General features: G+C 42.8%; 1 protein-coding gene across 2 annotated transcripts in view; it reads left to right on the top strand.

Moving 5' to 3' along the window:
- EBF4 (EBF family member 4) overlaps window positions 1-26220 on the top strand; it is a 54963-nt gene that overhangs the window by 23517 nt on the left and 5226 nt on the right. For both annotated transcript variants that reach the window (XR_005032502.2, XM_036924682.2), the window contains exons 8-15: window positions 21824-21905; window positions 22873-22990; window positions 23080-23213; window positions 23308-23434; window positions 25309-25397; window positions 25524-25589; window positions 25690-25867; window positions 25958-26146. Coding sequence is in view for 1 of the 2 variants with exons in the window: in XM_036924682.2 (XP_036780577.2) it covers window positions 21824-21905; window positions 22873-22990; window positions 23080-23213; window positions 23308-23434; window positions 25309-25397; window positions 25524-25589; window positions 25690-25867; window positions 25958-26146 (983 nt within the window). In the remaining variant the exon portion in view is untranslated. The remainder of the gene's footprint in view (window positions 1-21823; window positions 21906-22872; window positions 22991-23079; window positions 23214-23307; window positions 23435-25308; window positions 25398-25523; window positions 25590-25689; window positions 25868-25957; window positions 26147-26220) is intronic.

Raw genomic sequence — 26220 nt, 5'->3', positions numbered from 1 at the left:
TGTTTTCAGTTTGAGGCTATTATAAATAAAGCTTTATAAACATTTATGTACAAGCCCTTGTGTGAACAAATGCTTTTATTTCTCTTGAATAAAATACCTAGGACTGGAGTATTGGATCATATGGTAGGGATATAAGTAATTGCCTCTTTTCCATAGTGATTGTACCATTTTACATTCCCATCAGCAGTGTGTGAGAGTTGTAGTTCCTCTACATTCTCGTTGGCACAATAATTGTGTTTTTAATTTTAACCACTCTAATAGGTATATAGCAGTATCTCATTGTGATTTTATTTGCATATCCCTAATGACTAATGATATTGAATACTTTTCATACGCTCATTTGCCATCCATTTATTTTCTTTAGGTGAATTGTCTATGCGCCTATCTTCCACCATCACCCCATCCTTTTTTTTATTAAGTTGTTTTTCTTACTGTCTTTTCATTCTTTTAACACTGTTTTTTGAAGAGTACAAATTTTTAATTTTGGTAAAGTCCAACTTATACATTTTTTCATTTGTGTATTGTGCTTTTGATATCATAGCTAAAAAAATCTTTGCCTCAGCCAAGGTCATGGAAATTTTCCCCTTCTATAAATTTCATAGTTTTAGGTTTTACATGTAAGTGTAGCATACAATTTATGTTAATTTTTGTAGATGGTGGGAGGTATGGATTCAAGGCTTTTTGTTTTGTTTTGTTTTGTTTTGCAATAGCTATTCACTTGTTCCAGTACCATTTATTTTAAAAAGCTATCTTTTTTCCATTGCATTACCTTTGCTTCCTTGTAAAAAATCAGTTGTTTCTATATGCATGAGGTTATTTTGGGACTCTATTCTGTTCCATTGATCCATTAGTCTAGCTGTTATGCCACTAGCACCGTTTCAATTACTGTTGCTTTGTAATAATTCTTGAAATCAGGTAATGTTGGTATTCGAACTTTGTTTCTTCATTGCAAATTCATTCTTTGCATTTTCATGTGGATTTGGGGATCAACTTGTCGATTTCTACCAAAAAGTCCCATTGATATTTTTAAGGGGATTACTTGAAATCTATAGATTGATTTGGGAAAATTAGTATCTTAATATTGAGTCTTCCAACCCATGAAATGGTATATTTCTCCATTTATTTAGGTTTCTCTTAATCTCTCTCATCAACCTTTTGTAGATTTAAGAGTACAGATCTTTCACATCCTTTGTTCAGATTTATACCTTAGTAGTTCATTATTTTCATCTATCATAAATGCTGTTTTAAATTTCAACTTCCAATTGTTTGTTTCTGGTATATATAAATATGAATGGTTTTTGTATATGCATCTTGTATCCTGTAGCCTTGCTAAACTCATTTATTAGTTCTAGTAGCTTTTTAAAGATTCCATCAGATTTTCTATATAGACAATCATATCATCTGCAAAAAGAATACACTTTTATTTATTCTTTTCCAAACTGGATGTATTTTATTTATTTTTCTTAACTGATTGTATTGGCTAGATCTTGCACTACAATGCTGAATAGTAGTAGTGAGAATGGACATCTGTTTTGTTCCTGATCTTAGCTGGAAAGTCTTTTACCATTATGTATGTATGTAAGTATGTATGTATGCATGTATGTATGTAAGTAGTTATAGATTTTTCATAGATGCCTTTCATCAGGTTGAGAGAATCCCCTACTAGTTTTAGTTACTGAACATTTTTATCAGGAATGGGTGTTAGATTTTGTAAAATTTTTTTTCTGTATATGTTGAAATGATCATTTTTTTATTCTGTAGTTCAATATATTGGATCACATCAACTGGTTTTTCAATGTTAAACCAATCCTTCATTTCCCAGATAAACCTTACTTCATCATGGTGTATTATCTTGTTTAATATACTACTGGATTTGGATTTGATATAGTAAAATCTTGTTTAGAATTTTAGCATCTATATTCATGATGGATATTTATCTATAGTTTTCTCTTAATTTATTTGTCTGGATTTGGCATCAGGTATGTTGATATGCTGGCCTCCTAGAATGAGTTGGGAGGTATTTGCTCCTCCAAGTTTTTGGAAGAGTTTGTGTATAATTGGTATTACTCTTTCTTAAGTGTTTGGTAGAATTTATCAGTGAAGACATCTGGGTATGGAATTTTCTTGGTAGCAAGTATTTTAACTATAATTTTAGTGTCTCTAATAGGCTAGATTATCTACTTCTTTGAGCTTTTAATTTGTATCTTTCGAGGAACTTATCCATTTTTTGTAAGTTGTTGAATTTGTTGGCATAAAATTGTTCATAATCTTCCTACCCATTTAATATCTCTAGAATCTGTAGTGATATTACCACTCTCATTTCTGATATTTGCAAATTTTGTCTCTTTTTTACTGATCAGTGTAGCTACAGGTTTATCCATTTTATTGATCTTCTAAAAGAACCAGTTTTTGTGTTTATTGATTTTCTCCATTTTTTTATCTGTTTCCTATTTTGATTTTTATCAGTTCCTTTCTTCTGCTTAGTTTGAATTTAATTTCCTCTCCCTTTTCTAACTTCCTAGAGAAAAAGCTGAGGTCATTTAAGTGCTCATTTAAGACATTTGGTGCTATATATTTTTCCATAAGTACTGCTCTAGGGGCATACCACAGATTGATATGTTGTGTTTTCATTTCCATTCATCTAAAAATACTTTGTAATTTCCTTTTTGAATTTTTTTTTTTACCCATTCAGAGAACATGTTTGAACAGCTTGAATCTTTTTAAATGTATTGAGACTTATCTTATGGCCCAGAATATAGCCTTTCTTGGTAAATGCTTTGTGTGCACTTGGGAAGAATGTGTGTGTTCTGTTGTTGTTGGGTGAAATGTTCTAAAAATATCAAACAGGTCAAGTTAGTTGATAGTGTTGTTTAAGTCTAATATGTTCTGGCTGATTTTTTCTTTTTGGTCTGTTTATTCTCTTACTAATAGAAGGGTATTAAAATCACTAACTGTTATTGTGGATTTGTATGTTCCTCCTTGGGATTCTATCAGTTTTGCTTCATGTAATTTGAAAACCTGTTATTAGATACATAGATATTTATGATTATTATGTCCTCTTGTTTAATTGACTCTTTTATCATGAATCCATGAAATCTACTTTGATAATAATAGAGCTATTCCACCTTTCTTTTGACTGATATTAACATTAAGTCTTTTTCCATCCTTTTACTTTTGATCTTTTTTATCTTTATATTTAGCATGTATTTCTTGTACAAAGAATATAGTTCAGTCTTTTTTATTTATATCCAATCTGATCATTTCTGCCTTTGAATTGAGATATGTAGACCATTTACACTTAATGTAATTATTCATATGGTTAGGTTTGAGTCTATCATCTTGATATTTGATTCTGTTCCCTTTGTTCTCCTTTTCTTTCTTTTCCTATTCTTTTAGATAATTTAGTTTTTTATATTATTTCACTTTATTGCCTTTATTAGCTTCTTAGCAAAACTATTTTGTTATTTCAGTGATTACTTTAGGACTTAAAATACACATCTTTAATTTATTGAAATCTATGTTCAGTTATACCACTTCATGTATAATACATGTTATTATTGTCATGAGTTTTATTTTTACATGTGTTATAAAACCCACAATACACTGATATTACTTTTGTTTAAACAATTATTTTTAATGAGATTTAAATACTATGAAAAATATCTTACATATTTACCTGTGTATCTACCAGTCCTAATGTTCTTCATTCTTTTTTATAGATCCAGATTTCCATCTGGTATCATGTTTCTTATGCCTGAAGGGCATCCTCTAATATTTTTGTATTTTTTAAAGATATTTTTGCTAGGAATAGAATTCTAGATTGACAGTTGTTTTTTTCATTGTTGTTTTAAGATATTGCTCCACTGTCTTCTCTCCTGCATTCCTGATGAGAAATCTGACATCATTATTATTTTTTTTGACATCATTATTTTTTATCCTTACACAGAACATGTCTCTTATCTCTTGCTGCTTTTAAGATTTTCTCTTTATTATTCATTTTTAGCAATTGAAAGTTCATGTGGAAGATTAATATATAATATGTAATACATATAATTGACTATTATTATTAAGTGTGAACAAGTTTTAAAATCATATAGCTTCCTTCTGAGTTGAACCTTGTATTAGCATTTACCGATTTCTTTATTTCTGTATTATTATTTTAAAGTCTATGATATGATACTATTTAGAGGCTCTCTCAACTTACTTTTGGTTATACTTGCCTAATATACCTTTTTCCAAACTTTATCTTAAACCATTTTGTCTCAGATATTTCTCTTTTAACAGCATATTGCTGGATTTATTTTTTTATCGTCTTTTTTTAAATTGACAAACAGTCCATTTACTTTATGAGATTATGGATTTATTTCAACTATTTCCTACCATCTTACTTTGTGCTTTCTATTTCTTCTTCTGTCTTTCTTTTCCTTTCTTGCTTTTTAAAAACTTGAATACTTTGTTTGGTATAGTTATGTGTTTCTTATTCCATTTTCCCATTACTGGTTTAGAAATTTATTAATTTCACTTATCTGCTTTTAGTTATTATCCATGAAATTTACTATATACTCTTAACAAATCATAATTCCTTTCCTTTCCTAGAATCTTTGACAGTGGTGTGCTGTAGTCAGCTAATAAGGGTTTACAAAAGCTCATTGTTAGCATCATCTCTTCTCAACTCATGTTCAATGACATCACATTACTAGGTTGAAGTCATCCACAGTGGGTAACATATATATAAGCATGGAAGTCACAAACATTATGTCAGGTTTTCCCTCCTGATTTGGTTATTAAACATTTACCAATTGTTTTAAGCATACCACTGGTCTCATACTAGTCTATTACCTCTGCCCTATTTACAAGCCATGTAAACCAGAATTTTAATTCTCTTTAAATTCCACATCATTATTTTTTTTTCTTCACATCATTATTTTTATTATGTATGAACAGTTTTTCTTTAGACTTACCAAATTTTTGCTCATCTTTTCCTTCTTGCATCTCCAACTTCCTCTAGGATCATTTTCTCTCTTTCTGAAGTACATTCTTTTAGAAGTTCCTACTTTGGTGAAGGTCTGTGACTCCCTTTTTTTTTTACTATCAATGTATTTTTATTACTCTGTCTTGAAAGATGGTTTTCCTGAGAACACAATTATAGATTGCCAGTGATTTTTTCCTTAGCACTTTGAAAATATCTCCACTGTTGCTGTTGAAAAATGCAGCATAAATGTCATTCTTTTGGAGGTAAATTCTCTTTCCTCTGTAAGAGTTTCTCTTTGTCTTTGGAGTTCTTCATTTTCACTCTGATGTGTCTATGTGTGGATTTTTTCTTACCCTTCTTAGAATTTCTTGACCTACTTATATCTACAGATTTATATTTTTCATCACTTCCAGAAATTTCTTAGCCTCTCTCTAATGTTCATCTCATTCATCTTGTCTCTTTTCTCCTAATGGCACTCCAAATGGCACTCCAATTCAGGCCTTTCATTCTATTCTCCCATATATCCTAAGAAATGTTATATTTGTGACCTATATTTCTCTTTGTTCTGCATTCTGGGTGATTTTTTAAATGGCATTTCCTAGTTTACTACTAATTCTCTCTTTAGTTGATCTAAACTATTATTTAATCCATCCAATGAGTTTCTAATTTTAGTGACTTTTTTTTTCATTTCCAAAAGTTTTATTTAGTTCTTTTTCAAGTATGTCTAGTTACTTGGGTGGTCTCTTGATGCTTGCTCATTTTTTTTTCTCATTCATTTTTTTAAACTGAAGTATCATGATACACAATCTTATGTTGGTTTCAATCATACAACACAGTGGTTCAACAGCTACCCATATTATTAAATCCTCACCTCTTCTACAGCTGTCACTATCAATCAACATAGTAACATGTTACAGGATCATTAACTGTGTTCTCTGTGCTATACTACCTTCGCCATGGAGGTCTCATTCATTTTTTTTCCCTTTAAAAAGTAGCATTTATTTATTTGTTTGTTTGTTTATTGGTATCATTAATCACAGTTACATGAAGAACATTATGTTTACTAGGCTCCTCCTTCACCAGGTTCCCCCAACAAACCCCATTATACAGTCACTGTCCATCAGCGTACTAAGATGCCATAGAATCACTGCTTGTCTTCTCTGTGTTGCACAGCCCTCCCTGTGCCCCCCCACATTATACATGCTAATCATAATGCCCCCTTTCTTCCCAGCCCTTATCCCTCCCTTCCCACCCATCCTCCCCAGTCCCTTTCCCTTTGGTAACTGTTAGTCCATTCTTGGGTTCTGTGATTCTGCTGCTGTTTTGTTCCTTCAGTTTTTCTTTGTTCTTATACTCCACATGAGTGAAATCATTTGGTACTTGTCTTTCTCCACCTGGCTTATTTCACTGAGCATAATACCCTCCAAGTCCATCCATGTTGCAAATTGTAGGATTTGTTTTCTTCTTATGGCTGAATAAGATTCCATTGTGTATATGTACCACATCTTCTTTATCCATTCATCTACAGTTGGACACTTAGGTTGCTTCCATTTCTTGGCTATTGTAAATAATGCTGCAGTAAACATAGGGGTGCATCTGTCTTTTTCAAACTGGAGTGCTGCATTCTTACGGTAAATTCTAGAAGTGGAATTCCTGGGTAAAATGGTATTTCTATTTTGAGCTTTTTGAGGAACCTCCATACTGCTTTCCACAATGGTTGAACTAATTTACATTCCCACCAGCAGTGTAGGAGGGTTCCCCTTTCTCCACAACCTCGCCAACATTTGTTGTTGTTTGTCTTTGGATGTTGGCCATCCTTACTGGTGTGAGGTGATATCTCATTGTGGTTTTAATTTGCATTTCTCTGATGACAAGTGATGTGGAGCATCTTTTCATGTGTCTGTTGGCCATCTGAATTTCTTCTTTGGAGAACTGTCTGTTCAACTCCTCTGCCCATTTTTTAATTGGATTATTTGCCTTTTGTTTGTTGAGGTGCGTGAGCTGTTTATATATTTTGGATGTCAACCCATTATCGGATCTGTCATTTATGAATATATTCTCCCATACTGTAGGGTACCTTTTTGTTCTATTGATGGTGTCCTTTGCTGTACAGAAGCTTTTCAGCTTGATATAGTTCCACTTCTTCATTTTTGCTTTTGTTTCCCTTGCCCAGGGAGATATGTTCATGAAGAAGTCGCTCATGTTTATGTCCAAGAGATTTTTGCCTATGTTTTTTTCTAAGAGTTTTATGGTTTCATGACTTACATTCAGGTCTTTGATCCATTTCGAATTTACTTTTGTGTATGGAGTTAGACAGTGATCCAGTTTCATTCTCTTGCATGTAGCTGTCCAGTTTTGCCAGCACCATCTGTTGAAGAGACTGTCATTTCCCCATTGTATGTCCATGGCTCCTTTATCGAATATTAATTGACCATATATGTTTGGGTTAATGTCTGGAGTCTCTATTCTGTTCCACTGGTCTGTGGCTCTGTTCTTGTGCCAGTACCAAATTGTCTTGGTTACTGTGGCTTTGTAGTAGAGCTTGAAGTTGGAGAGCGAGATCCCCCCACATTTTTCTTCCTTCTCAGGATTGCTTTGGCTATTCGGGGTCTTTGATGTTTCCATATGAATTTTTGAACTGTTTGTTCCAGTTCATTGAAGAATGCTGTTGGTAATTTGATAGGGATTGCATTGAATCTGTATATTGCTTTGGGCAGGGTGGCCATTTTGTCGATATTAATTCTCCCTAGCCAGAAGCATGAGATGTGTTTCCATTTGTTAGTGTCTTCTTTAATTTCTCTTAAGAGTGTCCTGTACTTTTCAGGGTATAGGTCTTTCACTTCCTTGGCTACATATATTCTTAGGTATTTTATTGTTGTTGTTATCATTAATCTACAATTACATGAAGAACATTAAGCTTACTTGGGTCCCCCCTTCACCAAGTTATTCCTAGGTATTTTATTCTTTTTGATGCCACTGTGAATGGAATTCTTTTCCTGATTTCTCTTTCTTTTAGTTCATTGTTAGTGTATAGGAAAGCCACAGATTTCTGAGTGTTAATTCTGTACCCTGCAGCTTTGCTGAATTCCAATATTAGTTCTAGTAGTTTTGGAGTGGAATCTTTAGGGTTTTTTATGTACAATATCATGTCATCTGCAAATAGTGACAATTTAACTTCTTCTTTACCAATCTGGATTCCTTGTATTCTTTGTTTTGTCTAATTGCCATGACTAGGACCTCCAGTACTATGTTGAATAACAGTGGTGAGAGTGGGCATCCCTGTCTTGTTCCCGATCTCAGAGGAAAAGCTTTCAGCCTCTCACTGTTCAGTATGATGTTAGCTGTGGGTTTATCATATATGGCCTTTATTATGTTGAGGTACTTCCCTATATACCCATTATGTTGAGAGTTTTTATCATGAATGGATGTTGAATTTTGTCAAATGCTTTTTCAGCAGCTATGGAGATTATCATGTGGTTTTTTTGTCCTTCTTTTTGTTTATGTGGTGGATGATGTTGATGGATTTCTTGCCATCCTTGCGTCCCTGGATGAATCCCACTTGGTCATGGTGTATGACCCTTTTGATGTATTTTTGAATTCGGTTTGCTAATATTTTGTTGAGTATTTTTGCATCTACGTTCATCAGGGATATTGGTGTGTAATTTTATTTTTGGGTGGGGTCTTTGCCTGGTTTTGGTATTAGGGTGATGTTAGCTTCATAGAATTAGTTTGGGAGTATTCCCTCCTCTTCTATTTTTTGGAAAACTTTAAGGAGAATGGCTATTATGTCTTCTCTGTATGTCTGATAAAATTCTGAGGTAAATCCATCTGGCCCAGGGGTTTTGTTCTTGGGTAGTTTTTTGATTGCCACTTCAATTTTGTTGCTAACTGGTCTGTTTAGATTTTCTGTTTCTTCCTTGGTCAGTCTTGGAAGGTTGTATTTTTCTAGGAAGTTGTCCATTAGTTCTAGGTTTTTCAGCTTGTTAGCATGTGGGTTTCATAGTATTCTGTAATAATTCTTTGTATTTCTTTGGGGTCCATTGTGATTTTTCCTTTCTCATTTCTGATTCTGTTGATGTGTGTTGATTCTCTTTTTCTCTTAATAAGTCTGGCTAGAGGCTTATGTATTTTGTTTATTTTCTCAAAGAACCAGCTCTTCGTTTCATTGATTTTTTTCCATTGTTTTATTCTTCTCAGTTTTATTTATTTCTTCTCTGATCTTTATTATGTCACTCCTTCTGCTGACTTTAGGCCTCATTTGTTCTTCTTTTTCCAATTTTGATAATTGTGACATTAGACTATTCATTTGGGATTGTTCTTCCTTCTTTAAATATGCCTGGATTGCTATATACTTTCCTCTTAAGACAGCTTTCGCTGCATCCCACAGAATTTGGGGCTTTGTGTTGTTGTTGTCATTTGTTTCCATATATTGCTTGATCTCTATTTTAATTTGGTCATTGATCCATTGATTATTTAGGAGCACGTTGTTAAGCCTCCATGTGTTTGTGAGCCTTTTTGCTTTCTTTGTACAATTTATTTCTAGTTTCATACCTTTGTGGTCTGAAAAGTTGGTTGGTAGAATTTCAATCTTTTTGAATTTACTGAGGCTCTTTTTGTGGCCTAGTATGTGTTCTATTCTGGAGAATGTTTCGTGTGCACTTGAGAAGAATGTGTATCCTGCTGCTTTTGGATGTAGAATTCTATAGATGTCTATTATGTCCATCTGTTCTAGTGTGTTGTTCAGTGCCTCTGTGTCCTTACTTATTTTCTGTCTGGTGGATCTAACCTTTGGAGTGAGTGGGATGCTTACTCATTTTTTAAAGTTAACTTTTTATTTCTTTAAAGCTTTTGTGGTTATTTTATATTCTGTATTTGATAATTCTAATATCTGAATACCTTTGGGTTCTAAATCTCTTATTTATTACTTCTGTGACTCATTCAGGATGGTTTGTTTCTTTGTTGTTTTTGTTTTTATTGTTGTGGCAGTGATGATTTTAGCTCACACTTGGTTGAACCAAATTTGGGCCAATACAGGGTATGCTTTCCTCAGGAAGGATTTATGTTTGATTCTACCAGGAATGGGGGAGAATGGGGGAGCAGGTCCTACTAACATGGGATTTTCCTAGGTTCCTCAGAGGATCCATGTCCTTCCTCTGAGGTGGTCCCTACTCTCCATCCCAGTGTTTACGCTGATGTTTTGCCACTGGTACACCTTAGTACTTGTGTTAGCACATAATCCATGGCTCCTACTCAGATTTCATCTCACTTGTTTTGTTTTTTAATATCCTTGGAAATTTTCCTTACATTTAAGATAAAAGCTTAGTATCTAGTTGTACTGGGAAGACATTTCAAGATATGTAGTCTGCCATAATACTGGAAGAGAAAACAGTCCATTTGGAATTTGCCCTGGTGAAAGATAGGAAATATGAGTGTACCTATATTTTTTTCTGATAGCTACCAGTTGTCCTAATAGCAATTATTAAATAATCCATCTTTCCCCACCAACTGTAAATATCTCCCTTGCTATATTCTAAATGTAATTGTCTGTATTTCTGGACTTTCCATCCCATTTCACTATTCCATCTATTTATTAATGTGGAAATATGATGCTGTTCTAATTTTCAAAGATTTATAACATGTTTTAGTAACTTAAATCTAGCACTTTCTCCTTCCCATTACTCTTATATTTTAGTATTTTTTTCATATTAACTTTACAATTAGATTGTCTAGGTCACCAAAAAATTACTACCTGATGTCATTTTTTACGTTTTGGTAGAAAACCCATAACATATTAACCATCTTTATGATTTTTAAATGTACAGTTCAGTAATGTTAAGTATATTCACATTGTTGTGCAAAAGATCTCCAGAACTTATTCTTGCAGAACTGAAACTCTATACCCATTACACAGCAACTCTCCATTTTCCCCTCTCTCTAGTCCTGGTAGCCAATATTCTGCTTTCTGTTTCTGTGAATTTGGTTACTTTAGATACTTCATGTAAGTGGAATCATATACGATTTGTCTTTTTGGGTCTGGTTTATTTCACTTAGCATGCTCTCCTCAAGGTTCATCTGTGTTGTAGCATGTAACAGGATTTCCTTCTGTTTTAAGGCCAAATAATATTCCATTTTATGTGTGTACCATATTCATCCATCAATGGACATTTGAGTGCTTCCATTTCTAGGCTATTACGAATAATGCCGCTATGAATATAAGTGTGAAAATATCTCTCTGATACCCTGCTGTCAATTCTTCTGGATATTTACCCAGAAGTGGGATTGCTGGATCATATGGTAGTTTTTAAGAAGGTTTTTTAGGAACACCACACTGTTTCCCATAGCAGTCACACCATTTTACAATCCCACCAAAAGTATGTAAGGGCCCTAATTTCTCCACTTCCTCACCAACACCTTTTATTTTCTGCATTTTTTTATAGTAGTTATATACTAATGGGTGTGAGATCTCACTGTGGTTTTGACTTGCATTTCTCTAATGATAAGTGATGTTGAGCATCTTTTTCAAATGCTTGTTGACCATTTGTATATCATCTTTGGAAAAATGTCTGCTGAAGTCCTTTGCCCATTTTTTTATTGGGTTGTTTTTTGTCGTTGAGTTGTAGTTCCTTATATATTCTGGATATTAATCCCTTATCAGATATATACTTGCAAATATTTTCTCCTCTTCTGTAGATGTCATTTTTATTGAGATGACTAATCCACACTAACCTAAGTGGAAATGAAATCTTTATGGTTCTAAGTCTTGAAAGTGTTATGTAAAATGTAACTCATCTATAGTATAAGCTGCAATAGGGATGGTTATGCATGTCTTCTGTTTCCTAGTTGAACTTCTGTTTAGTAGTTCTGCCCATTATTGAAAGTAGACCATTGAAGTCTTCAACTATTATTGAGTTATCTTTCAATTCTGTCATTTTTTACTACATGTATTCTGGAGCTCTATTATCTCATATGTATATGTTTATAATTGTTATTTCTTATAGGTTGATACTTTTATTAGTATAGAATGTCTTTCCTTGTCTCTTGTAATAATTTTATCTTAAATTCTATTTTGTGTATTAATAAAGCTGCTCCAGCTGTCTTTTGGTTAAAGTTTGCTTGATATATTTTTTTCCAATCCTTTTATTTTCAACCTTTGAATCTAACCTTTCTATCTTTGAATCTAAACTATCTGTCATAGACAGCATATAGTTAGATTATGCATTCTCAATCTATTCTTCTAATCTCTGCCTTTTAATTGGAGTTTTTAATCCATTCACATTTAATGTAATTTCTGATAAAGTAAGATGTATGTCTGCCATTTTGCTATGTGTTTTTTATCAGTCTTAATTTTTTTGTTTCACTATTCCTCCATTCCTGCCTTTTTTGTGTTAAATTAATATTTTCCAGTGTACTGTTTTAATTCCATTTTTGTTTTTACTGTATATTTGAGTAGTTTGTTTAGTACTCGCCTTGAATTACAACTACTATCGTAATTTAGATGAATATCAACTTAATTTTAATAGTATATAAAAGCAATGCTTCAGTACAGCTTCAGTCCCTCTTTTCTCCTTCGTTACATCCTTATCAATCAATTACATATTTATACATTATAAGCCCATCAACAGTTTTATAATTGATGCTTTATGCAGTTTTCTTTAACAGATTTTATTTTTTAGAGCAGTTTTAGGTTTACAGCAAAAGTGATGAGAAGGGGTTGTGGCAGCTGCAAAAGAATCAACCCCATTTCCTAACCTAGTGGTCAAAGCAACATTCACTGTTTTTCTCCACAGCTGCAAATCAAGCTCACAATAGCATCTGTCCCCTCCCACCCTTTCGAGTTGGGTCTCTTTGCTCCCACACCTGAGCTGCAAACACAGGCTTCTGGCTAAAACCCATTCTTCTGTCTAAGGCAATTCCCCTTGGAAGTCCTAGAACCTGCTGGGTCAGTGCTGAGGTAGGACTGAGGTTTTCCCTCTTGCCTGCAGAATGAACTGCACTTCCCACCACCACCCACCCCTTTCAGACCTGGGAGCATTTGAAGGAGGGAGACTCAGGTAGGTTCATGAGCGATTCCCCCAGGTGCCCTGGGGGTCATGTAGGCTGGGATGTCAATCACAAGAACAAGGGTCCCTCTGAGGTACCCCTAATTCAAAGCAAGGACTTAAGGGAAGACCTCTGGGAAGCTGAAGCCAAACTCAGGATCAGAGCAGCCCTCATACTGAGGCAGAAGTAGAGCTGTAGACAATTTCCCCAGAGGCTATTGGAGGAGAGGGAAACTACAGGCATGAGGAAGCCTGTGGACCATAATAGGTGGGGTGGGAGATGGCTAATGAATGAGATGTCTGCAACTGGAATGACAAATTCCCTCCATAAAGCAAAGGGCTATGCAGGGTTGGGGACTCCAGCCAACCTTGAATGTCTGGTCATATGACACTTGGAGCAAGGTCTCACCTCCCTCCGCTTCACTTTCAACATTTGTAAAATGGAGCTGACTCTTAACCCCACTTGGTAGGGTTTAGTAAGATGTATTTATCCAGTACTTGCCATAATATCATTTCTTACCCCACCCTGCCCTCACCCTGATTGCCCATCAAAGAGCATAAGGGCAACTGAGCCCAGACAGCAGCAAGAAAGTCATTGTGAGCCTCTTCCAGTGGCCCTGGATGTCCAGGAAATGGGTATGTTTCTGAATAGAAAAGGGACAGTACTGTCAGGTTTCTGTCTGTTCTCTCTACCCTGGGTCACTTGGCACATTAAGGATGGTGCCAGGCTTTGCCAACCCCCAACCTCTCCTCTCACATGATTCATAAAGAGGAGATGCCAAGGTCTCTGCTTTTGGAGACCGTCCAAGGCCAGAGGAGTACACTTCTTCTTCCTGTCAGTCCCAGGACCCCCCACTTTCCCCTTTATATCCCCAATTACTAACAGATGTACCGTCATTCTCTTGGTTTCCATCTCCCTGTCCATCCCCCAACCTCCCATCCCTCCTACCTTTTCTCCATCCCTCTTCCTCTTCTGTTCTTCGAGTCCAATATCCTGCATTCAGGGGTTGGACTTTCTGATCTGGGGGAACCTGCAGGGCATGTGTGTGTGTGTGTCTGTGTCCACACAGGCACAAATGGACTTTATGCTCCTATGATCCACTGTAACTGTGCCCCAGCCTGTCCACGGTGCCCCTCCATGTGGGGTACCCAGAGGCCTCATCAGCAGTCCCTCCCTGCTCCTCCCCTCCCCTCGGACCCCCATTAGGGGAAGTGGATTCACCACCACTCTTCATGGGCAGCTGGGGGCCCCTCAGCAGTCTCTCCACCTCTTCTTCCCCTCTCCTCAGGCCCCATGCCCAGCCCCGTGGTTTGGAGAGCCTAGTAAGTGCCCTATCAACATGTTAATCAAATTACTTAGGAGCTAAAATTGACGCTGTTCATTAATTATACAAGATTATGCTAATTGTGCATGCAAATGCATGCAGAGGAACAGAAGGTGTTCAGGCGCATGGTGGGCCATTAGCATAGAGGATGGGGTGCGGGTGCATTGGCATGCTAATGTATGCGCCCTGGCTATTTATAGTCCCCCAGCCCATCTGTACTGCAGCCACTTCTGCCCCAAGAAAGGATCATGGTGGGGAGGCCAGGTCCAGTCCTGGCAGGTGGTTGTGGCCCTGGGACACTTGACCATGCAGGAAGTAGTGTGGGCCACCCCCATCCGGATCTCCCCAACCTGGGCCTGAACTCACACCAACCTCCACGTTCACCATCCCTCCTCTAGATTGGGCCCTTCAGTACCGCCTCTCCCTGGAGGCAAACTGACTCTTCCAAATGGCAGCCAGTGAGCACCCCCTGTTGACTCTCCATCACCCTTAGGGGCCAATTCCTGCATGATTGGATGCCAAACCCCCAAGCCATGGCCCACAGCTGCCCTCCTCCACCTCATCAGTTACCACTGGGAAATTGTGCCATGATGCCACATGCCTGGCAGGGCTATTACTCCCTTTGCATGGTGGGCCCCTGCCTCCTACTTCTCTTCAACGGAAAATGAAAATACTCCTGGTCTTCCTTCCAAGACCCAAAATGCCCAAGAGTGAATGCAAGCTCTAGCACCCTTCCCCCTCTCCCAGACACAGTGGCTGCTGCACATTACACCTGGCCAGTTACCCTGCCATGTCCACGCTGTCTTACTGGTTGTACTTTGAGTTTCTCTCTTTCCCACTGGATTGTAATTTCCTTAAGATCTTGTTTGCCTCTAGATTGCACTGCCTGACACATAGAAGATGTTTGACACATCTTTTTAAATGGGTGTACTGAGTAAATGAGGGGATGAGTGGTCCAGCCATCTGTATCCTCTGTTCTGAGCTGAGCACAGGGAGCAGCAAACAATAAAAACAGCGGAGAGCCCAGACCCTGCCCAGAAGATATGTTGTTTCTCCTGAGGCTCATGAGCTCAAAGTCAAGCGCTTTGGGGTGAAAATTAGCAGAGGATCCCCCATTTTCTCATCCTAGGCTGCAGTGACAACTTTGGAATTGGAAATAATAAAAATCTAGTTTTACTGTACCCTTTGCTCCCAATCTGCTGACTTTCCCAAGACATTCACAGGACACCCTCTCGTTTTTGTTTTGGATACCCTACACTAACCCACGTGTCTATGCACACCACTTCCTTTTCCTAGACCTGCACTGTCTGACATGGTAGCCATGAGCCCACATGTGACTATTTACATTTAAATTAATTAATGTGAAATAAAAATAAAACGTCAGTTTCTCAGTCACACTAACCACATGTCAAGTGTTCAGTAGCCACATATGCCTAATGGATATCATTTGGGGAAAGGTCTTTGGGGCAGCACTTGTAATCTAGCTAGACATTGGTTTTCTTGCTCTTGACAGTCCTGTGGTTGCAAGTCCTTGAGCTCAGTCCAGCTCTTTCAGTTACTAACAGCTTTCATTCTAGAACTGGGAGAATGATTTCAGCTCTAAATACCTCATGGGGATGAAGGGAGGAAAGAGTTCGTGGAAAGCTCTTTGACCTGGTTTCTGAGGATGAGATTCCTAGAAGCAGAGCTGGAGATGGGATTGTTGTGAAAGTGATATACTGGAGGAGAGCTCTGGGGAGGGAGGGAGAGAGAGGAGCAGGATCAATCAGGCAGGAAAGGGAGCTTAGCAAGGAGATAGTCTCTCCTGGAGTCTAGCAGCAGCCTGATGGCTCAGGGAGTTCTGGAATATGAATAGCGCTAAGAGTTGGTCCTCCTGTGATTCAGTCTATCTTTGGCTGTGGGCTTCTGGTGAGGAATATAGACGTCTGGCCGAGGATAATTCCTGGGTAGTGTGGGTAGCTGTGAGCACTTGCAGCAGCAGGGGATGGCGGAATCCAGGCATGCCCCAGCCCTCCATATGATACCTGGATACTGCTTTCCAGGGCAGCTGCACCCCACTCTGCTCTTCACCCACTGAGAACCCAGAGTTGAAGAGTGGACTAACATCAGTCACCTCCACATTTGCCTTATCAATTGAGTGTGTCATTTGAGTAAAGCGCTGTACTAGGGGAGTTTTCCTTATACACTGGTGTCACCCCTGAGAAGCTGTGCGTAAGTCTAATGTTTGCACTTGAGTCATATTCACTCCAACAGTTGCTTCTTTGGTAGGAAATGTTCCATTGATAAGGAAGGCTCATTTTAATTTCATCTTGAGTTGTTTTTATAAGGAGGAATAAAGAGCATTTACAGGAAGGATTAGGAAGACTAACCAAGTTCACAATATGGTAAGGTAAGTGTGCGAGTGAACTGCTCTTTTCTTTAATTTTATTTAAATCATAGGCATCAGAGTCATAATGCCTAACCACCACCCTTTAATTGCTTTGTTAGCTGGATGACCACTGTCCACTGCTCCTAATCTGATCTTTCACTAAATTTTTTATTATGGAGAATGTTGAGCATCTAGGCAGAGTAGAATAAGGAACTACGTGTACCCTTCAGTGAACTTCAACAATGACCAACTCTTGGCTCATCTTGCACAACTGGTCTTTAATCCTGGAAATATCAGACTGAGAGCAGCGGCCACAACAGCCAAAGGCCCCAGACAAGGAGCAAGGGGACCTGAGTCTCCTTTGCAACCCTGATGGATTTGTAACCATGAGGAGGTCTTCATGAAGTAGCTAACCTGGTCCCTGCACAGCCTGCTTCTCAGGGCTGCTTTTGAAGGACGGCTTACTGCACCATGTACAGGGCCAGCCTCGTATCTGGGGCAGGGCTGGACTCTGAGAACCCTGTTTAGGACTTTCCATGACCCTTGTTACTATCAGTGGTTCATAAAGTCCTGAGTTTGCATCCCAACTTTGGCATTTTCTGTGACTCTTTCATCTTGCTTATTCTCAGTTTTCTCATCTGTAAAGTGGGAATGATTGCAGACCTACCCACCTCAGGGTTATGACAGGATTAAACAAGATAATGCAACTGATGAGCTCAGCAGAGTACCAGCCTCTCACTAAGTGCTTGATAGACTAGACCCGGATCACTTTTTAAATACTTTTTGCAAAGTTTTGCATTTTATTTGTAATTCATGCTTGTACTTTTGATGTTTTCCTCCAGTAATTCTTAATGGCAGCTCCTGGGACTTGACCTTCCTTTTACCACCAAATGAGGAGACCATGCCCCTAGAGAGCCTTACGGCCACCGTGGGGCTGGCACTGGGCACAGGTCCCGCCCCGACCCAGGGGCATCCTGAAATGCTCGCCTTCCCCGAGGCACTCAGGCCAGCATGACCTCATCTTACTTCCCTCAGACTGTGGCCCAGCGCAGCCAGGAAAAGGGTCTCCCCAAGGTTCCCTTCTAGCACCACCAGGTGGGGGAAAACACCCCCTTGCTCCCAGGCTCATCCAGGCTTGGGGCTTGCTGTCCTGTTGACAAGCAGGACTTCACAGCCCCTCAATAAAGCCCACGTCTGTTCCTGCCTCAGGTCCCTATGGGATGCCCTGGGCCCCATAACCTTATGCTTGTCCTTGCTTGCCCAGACCCTACCAGGTGTCCCGCTTTCCAGGAGAGTGTGTCCCTATGTATATATGTATATATATATATATATATATATATATATATATATATATATATATATATATATATACACGGAGAAGGGGTGGAGGAAGGGAGGGAGGAGGGAGAAAAAATGGACTATGTAAAAAATATCGGAATAAGATTGCCAAGTTCTATAAAAAGCTAGTTAATGTCCATAGGACACAAAATTGTAAACTTTAGGGTTGATTTCTCTACCAAACAGAAATTATTTACTTCTCCCAGCAAAGTCATTTGCATTTTACCAGTTTTCTGCATGTTGGAGCCTAACTTTACAGTCTGGGTCCCAGTCAATAGCAAATATGAGTCAAAGTTACTTTCCCCTAGAGTGTCAGATAGATAACTCTCAAGTGGCTTTGTTAACATCATCCTCTAGAGGAGCATTGTCCAATATAAATATAATGCAAGCCACATATGTTATTTTAGATTTTCTAGTAGCCACATCTTAAAAAACCAAAAGAAATGGTAACATTAATTGTGATAATATATCTTATTTAAGCCAGTATATCCCAAATATTATCATTTCAACATGTAAGCAATGTAAAAATTACTAGTCAGTTACTTTACATTCTTTTATTTCTAACTAAGTCATTGAAGTCCTATGTGTATCTTACACTTACAGCGCATCTCAGTTGAGCTCAACCATATCTTAGTGCCACCCAGGGCTAGTGGCTGCTGGATTGAATAGTACAATTCCAGGGCAGGGCTTCTCAAACTCTAGGGTGCATCCGAGTCACCTGGAGGGCTTATGAAAAAAATGGCTGCACCACCCATCCCAAGAATGTCAGCAGGGTCTGAGGCAGGGCCTGGAATTCTGCATTTCCAGCAAGTGCCCATATGATGATGCTTCTGCTCTTCAGGGTGCCACACTTTGAACGCCACTGTCCCAGGATGACTTTAAAAGGATGCACAGTCATCTTTTTGCCTAATTTTGGATTGTGGATAATTTTTCCTCGCGCTCATGGGGCTGGCGCGGGGCTCAGGGTACACGCTGCCGTAGCGGCAGACTCTCTGGAGAGCGTGTTGGTTCAGCCCCTGACTGGGTGGGAGCAGTGTCCAGCTGGCAGTGGGCGAGACTGCAGCCGCTGTCCCATTGATGGCATGACTAGATGCACTCTGTGTGGCTCTGAGCTAGAGGCTCAGAAGGAAGTTTTAGAGGAAGAGGGAAAAGATGGGAAGGTCTCTTGAGTAAGGGCTGTGGAAGGGACTGGAGGGGACTCCCCCAGGAGGGAGCCAAGACCCTGCAGGAAACTGCAACCTGAGGCCCTGGGTGGTTGGAATTAAAGGGTGTCCTGGAGGCAGGACTGGAAGGCGCCTCAGCAGTTCTCAGTTGCTGCTCTCCTGGTTACTGGATGAAGATGGATGCCAGAGAGACCAGATTTACTCCAGGCCCCACAGTGAGTCAGTGCCTGGGCCAGAGCCATGTCTCCAGCCCCATCCGGGAACCCTTCCTCTGGACTGTAGGTTTGAGAGGTGGGGCTGGGTGCAGTGGGCATGTGTGTGGGTGTAAGGGAAGTGCACTTCATCTTTGGGACGCTCCCATGCTCTGGCATCATCTGTGCTGTCCAAGGGTTGGCATCAGTCCCCTTCAGGACAGGGACTGTCCTGTCTGGGTTTTGCCCTCCCCCTTTGCCGAGGACCAAGGTCATGAATATCGAACCTAAATGCACTAGTCTGCACCATGTGTGATTAGGGCGTCATATAAATGCAAGACATGCAGTAGGCATAGGGGTGTCTACACCAGGGGATGTCTTAAAGGGGTATAGGGAGTCATTACCGTGGCATGTAACGTGAGGCAAATGGGATATCTACACTGTGCAGGGATCCTATTTGGGAGCATGTGAGGTGTCTGGGCATTGCGGTGATCTAGGGGTATATAGGGCATCTACACTGTGGTGACTACCATTCGGGGGCATACAAGCTGTTCTATAAGGGTGAGTGGGGTGTCTACACAGTGGTGTGCACTGTTTGGAGTCATATGAGGTATCTGTATCTCAGAATGCTCTGCAGGGGTGTATGGTCTACACTACATGAAAGTATGGGGTTGGATGTCCACTATGGATGGAAATGCATGCTGATGTAAGGTCCCTATGGAAAGGGAAATAAAGGAGGATCCCAGAAGGGTACCCCTTGTGTGGGGGAATATGACAGATGCCAAGGGGTCAGCTGTGTGGACAGAGGCAGGCAGAGACAGGTGCATCCTGGAAAGTGGTGCCAAATCCCAATGAGGGGCTGCCGCTTGGGACATTCCCATTCCAGGGATGGTACCTACCCTTCCCAGCCCTTGGGGACCTCCCCTTTGGGTACTAGCCTGGAGAGCCTGTAACAAATCTTCCTCTGAATGTGAATTTCATGCTTGTCAACTTCAGAAGGCAGGCCTGACGAGTTTAATGCATGTTTAAATTTGGGGTTCAAAACCAGGGCATGGTGTAAAATGAAATGAGGGGCTCATAGGCAGGCCCAGGAAGCTGTGCCACAGACCAGGATCTCTGCAGACTGTAGCCCTGCTCACTACAGTTTGTAAAGGCATTTCCCCAGATGCGCACAGTCCTGTAGGGGCTTAGGCAGATATTAATAGTATTCTGAGTTTACTAAGAGCACAAAGCCATAGTATTATCCGTGGTTCCGTCACTGGTGGGTGGCAGGGCCAAGGTCCCATCATCCCAGCCAGCTGCCTGAAAGGACTGAACGACCAAGTTCTCATGTGTTTGTCTAAAAAGCAGTCTCCTCTCTGCATTTTGATCAATTACTGCATGTGAAAAAGAAGGTATTCACTGTGAATCTGTATGGCGTGTCTGACAGGTACACTCTGTGTGTATATACGATGGGTGTCGGCTCTGTGTGATTAGGTTTTTGCTGTGTGTATAATGGATATAGAAGCTGTATGAGGGAGATTTGTTTGGGGGATTGCTGGGGCAGGGGGTCTGCTATGTGTGAACGAGAGCTGCTGTGTGCAAGGGAGATTCTCTGGGAAGATCTGCTTGCCATGTACAATGACTGTACAGTATTTACAATGACTATGTTTTGAGCAGTCATACAACATAAATGGTGTATTAGTGTATATACACTCATATTCTTCCTGTGCATGAACTGTGTAGGATGGGTGTATGCTGCACCTGATGGGTATGGACTCTGTGGGCGATTAGTAGGCCACCTGTGTGTGGTGAGCACAGGCTGTATGTGGAGTGTGTATCGTTCCTGCTTCTGTGAACGGAATGCCCTGAGCGGGTTGGGTATGCAATGGCTACTTTTATGAGCAATAGTACATAAGGCATATGCAGTACATATAAATGGATGTACTGTTTCTGATGAGTACACACTGTGTGGGTGTTGGGTATACTCTGAGGAAGGGATATGCTATGTTGTAAGCACTATACGTGTGACGGGCATATACTATGACAAATATATGTGGTGTGGCATGAGTTTACAGGTATATCTGAGTACTTATGCCACATATGATATATGCATGGTGTGGTGGCTGTGATTTGTGAGCGATGGTATAGGTAGTATATATGGTGGACATATTCTCTATGATGAATATCTTTTGTGCAGGTGTGATGCATATATATACTTTGTGGGACAAATGAGCACCACCAGGGGGATGGGGAGATTCTGTGTGTAGTGAAGTAGTTGTTGGGAAGGGGCTACTTGGTATGTATCAGCACCTCGTATGTATGCAGCTTGTGATGAGTCACCCCACCAGGAAGGGGCATGGCAGGGAGCAGATGGATCTTAATCCATTTCCAGAAGCACCCCACCCGCACCCCCACCCCTTGAGCCCACCCACCACACTGTTTCAGGTTCTTCCTCAAGTTCTTCCTCAAGTGCAACCAGAACTGCCTGAAGAATGCGGGGAATCCCCGAGACATGCGACGCTTCCAGGTGGGTCTGGGAGAGGGGTCCCCCTGCAGACCGGCCCTTTCCTGAGAGCCAGTGGGGGGAGGTTGTGGCCCTGCCACCCTAGAAAGGCCCCAGGGCAGCTCTCTGCCCAGCCTTGTGCTTCAGGGCCCCATGCCTGCTGGGGGTGGGGCTGCTCCTTCTCAACTTATGCTGGCTGCCAAGGGAGGCTTCATTAGAGTTCCACTTAAGGAGATGCTAATTGTGACATTTTTACATGATTAACGACCCAGCTAATTTGCATAGCGTGGAGCAGAGAGCAGCTGCCCTTAACACATCCCCAACCTGCTCACCGCCCCCCCCACCCCAGTGAAGGATGGGGGCTAGAAAGAGGCAGCCCCAGTTTCTTCCCAAGGATGGGGGCTCCTGCTGATGGGTTCTCATGCTGATGCTGCTCCCCCAGGAATCAAAACTCTCACTCCCACTTGCCTAAGACCCATTTCTGCCTTAGATCCCCAGGGATACAGCTGTGTGTGTGTGTGTGTGTGTGTGTGTGTGTGTGTGTGTGTGTGTGTGTGTGTGTGTGTGTGTGTGTGTGTGTGTGCGCGCGCGTGTGTGTGTGCGCGCGTGTGTGTGTGTGCGCGCGTGTGTGTGTGTGTGTGTGTGTGTGTGCGTGTGCGTGCGTGCGTGCGTGCGTGCGTGCGTGCGCGCGCAGAAACAGTAGCCACTTTGCCCAAAGAGCCAGTGTCTTTTTTCAGGCCTCTTGATTTTTCTGGCCCCTGGGGGTCAGTTCCCCCGGGCAGTCAAAGATTGTGCATCTGAGGATGTCACCTGACCCAGCTGGCCACCCCCCTCCACCAGCTCAGTTCCTGAGGGGCTGAAGCTCTTCCCCATGCCAGTGACCCTGAATTCCAGCATCCAGCCACTGGCTTCAAGTTGCTGGTTCCCCACAACAGCCCCGCTAGGAGCCCCCCGAGGGCCCCAACCAGGCTGGCCTTGGCTCTCCCCCCAGGTGGTGGTGTCCACGACAGTGAGCGTGGACGGACACGTGCTGGCCGTTTCTGACAACATGTTTGTGCACAACAACTCCAAGCATGGCCGCAGGGCACGCCGCCTGGACCCCTCTGAAGGTCAGGACCCCCAGCTGCCACAGACCCAGCCAGCCCCCAGTGTCCACCTTGGCTCGAGCCTCTGACCTGGCTCCTCTCCTGCCTCCCAGCTGCCACCCCCTGCATCAAGGCCATCAGCCCCGGGGAGGGCTGGACCACGGGCGGCGCCACTGTCATTGTCATCGGCGACAACTTCTTCGATGGATTGCAGGTCGTGTTTGGAAACATGCTCGTGTGGAGTGAGGTGGGCCACCCCCTGCCAGTCTCCCTCTGGGCCTTGTGGTTGGGCCCTCCTCCTTGCCGAGTGGAATCCACAAGCCTCCCTTCTCCCCTTGCAGCTCATCACACCCCATGCTATACGGGTGCAGACACCCCCGCGGCACATCCCCGGGGTGGTGGAGGTGACCCTGTCCTACAAGTCAAAGCAGTTTTGCAAGGGAGCCCCTGGCCGCTTCGTCTACACAGGTAAGGCATCAGGCTGGACAGGGTGGGCTGGGATTGCTGGAAGGAGCCCCACCTTGTGCACAGAGCCCTGGTCTCTGAGTTAGCGAAAACCTCTGAGTTGTCATGCCCCATAAGCGGCTGTTTCCTCTTCCTCCACCTGTGTCCCGTGACCCCTCCTCACAGGACCTTCTTTCCCCGGGCTTCTGGGTCTCCCTTCCTGGCCTCTGGCTCCTCAAACACCTCCCAGGCTCTGAGTCTCAGCCTTGCTCAGACATTCTCTCTGCCTCAGGCCTCTTTGCCCAGGTGGCTTCCCACCCCTACACCCACTCCCCAGGGTCTAGAACATCTCCAAAGGTGCCCCCAAATAGGCTTAGTCCTCCCCTAAACTTCCTTGGGCCTCTTGGTTCTCTGGAGCTACCTCAGCCCTCACGCTGCATGGTCATGAACACACACACACACACACAACACACACACACACAACACACACAACACACACACACACGAACCTGGGGTCAGCCCTCACGCTGCATGGTCATGAACACACACACAACACACACACACACGAACCTGTGGTCAGCCCTCATGCTGCATGGTCATGAACACACAACACACACAACACACACACACACACACACACACACACACCCTTGTAGGAAGAACCTGGGGTCAGCCCTCACGCTGCATGGTCATGAACACACACACACACACAACACACACACACATAACACACACAACACACACAACACACACACACACGAACCTGGGGTCAGCCCTCACGCTGCATGGTCATGAACACACACACACAACACACACACACATAACACACACAACACACACAACACACACACACACACACACACACACACACCCTTGTAGGAAGAACCTGGGTCACGGGGCAGGAGTGACAGCCACTCCCTGAAGGTGTGGCAGTCCCCCATGTAGAATCCTCCATCCCGCCATCCTCTGGCCACTGGCCAGGATCCTCCCAAGTCACACCCACTTCTCCCCATCCCTGCCCTCTAAAAGATAATCACTAAGCCCTTTGCAGGCACCTAAACACTCAGTGTGACATTGCTTACTGTCAGGGAGTTTCAGTCTAAGCGGCCGGCCGGGAGGCCAAGCAATGAAGAAAATGTGAGGTGGATAGAGTTACAGGGTGGAGGGGCTGGTGGTCAGGCAAACGTCTAGGAGGTGGTGTGGACTTAACTGGGCTAAATTGAGACAGAAAAGAAAGGTGGTCAGGGAGAAGGGATGGCAAGTGCGAAGACCTGAATGTGAGTGCCTTACACTTAGGGCGAAACTAAAGGAAATTTGCTAGATCTGGAGTTGGTGGTGAAGTAGGTAGGGTTTTGAGGCTGGTGAGTTGGGCGGGGGTGGGCGGCTGCCTCCTCCCACAAGCCCTGGATGTGGCTCAATCCCTTCCCCGGGGCACATGCAAACCCCTAATGGGCAGGTGCTGTTGAGGGGCCACCTGAGCTGTGAGAAATGGAAATCTGGGCTTTTTTTCTTTTTCTTTATAATACATAACATTCCTGATAAGACCAAATGCAAACGGAAAACTCTTCCTCCAGTCCTGCCCCTAGGAATATAGAAGCTAATGTGTATGTACACAATTACCTTTTTTCTAATCACAAGTGGTAAGGTATAGCACATGTGTGTTAGGCCAAACGCCTGGCACTGGGCCTGGCTCTGTAAATATCTGTTGAATGAATGAGCAAAGAAAGGAATTGAGGAGACTTTTTGAACTGACCCTTGTGCCCAGAGTTTTCTGAGAGGTGTGGGCCGGGCTTGGTGGACGGGGTCTGCAGCAAAGCTCTCTGAATGGTTGCTTGCGGGCTTGGCCCTGCGTCCTGGGCTGGGAGGGGGCATCCTCCAAATACTTCCCCTCTTCCCAGCCCTGAATGAGCCCACCATTGACTACGGATTCCAGAGGTTGCAGAAAGCTATCCCCAGACACCCTGGAGATCCCGAGAGGCTGCCCAAGGTACTCAGAGGGGTGCAGCGGGGCGGGGATGAGGGTGTCTTGAGACAAAGGAGGGGAAGAGGGCCGCCACTCCACTGCCCCCTAGGGGCTGCCCCTCCATCCTGCTGTCTCCTCCCCTGTCCCTAGGAAGTGCTGTTGAAGCGGGCGGCCGACTTGGCGGAGGCCCTGTACGGCGTGCCCAGCAGTAACCAGGTATGGCGCCTCCGCCCGCCTCCCAGCACAGCCAGGCCCGGGGCTGCCCCCTCCCGGCACCTGCGGCAGCCCCGGCCGTGCCCTGCTCTTGTCTTCGCAGGAGTTTCTTCTGAAGCGCGCGGCGGACGTGGCCGAGGCTCTGTACAGCGCCCCCCGTGCGCCCGCGCCGCTCGGACCCCTGGCCCCGAGCCACCCGCACCCCGCCGTCGTGGGCATCAATGCCTTCAGCAGCCCGCTGGCCATCGCCGTCGGGGACGCCACGCCGGGACCCGAGCCGGGTAAGTCCTGCTGCCTCTCCCACAGTCCCCAGCGCCCCGACGACCCCTGCCCTGCCCGCTTCGGCGCCCCTGATGGCTGCTCCCTTGCAGGCTACGCGCGCAGCTGCAGCAGTGCGTCTCCCCGTGGATTCGCGCCCAGCCCCGGCTCACAGCAGAGCAGCTACGGCAGCGGCCTCGGCCCAGGCCTCGGCGGCTACGCGGCGCCAGGCGTGGCCGGCCTCGGCGTGCCCGGGTCCCCTAGCTTCCTCAATGGCTCCACGGCCACCTCACCCTTTGCCAGTGAGTGTCCCCTACCCGCGGAGGGAGAGACCCGGGCGCCAGGGATCGGGATGGGGGCTCAGTCCTGCCCGCTC

This window comes from Manis pentadactyla, chromosome 5, assembly GCF_030020395.1.
Source record: "Manis pentadactyla isolate mManPen7 chromosome 5, mManPen7.hap1, whole genome shotgun sequence".
Classification (NCBI taxonomy): Eukaryota; Metazoa; Chordata; class Mammalia; order Pholidota; family Manidae; genus Manis; species Manis pentadactyla.
The sequence above is the reverse complement of the archived record's forward strand: the minus strand, read 5'-3'. Positions and strand labels throughout refer to the sequence as shown.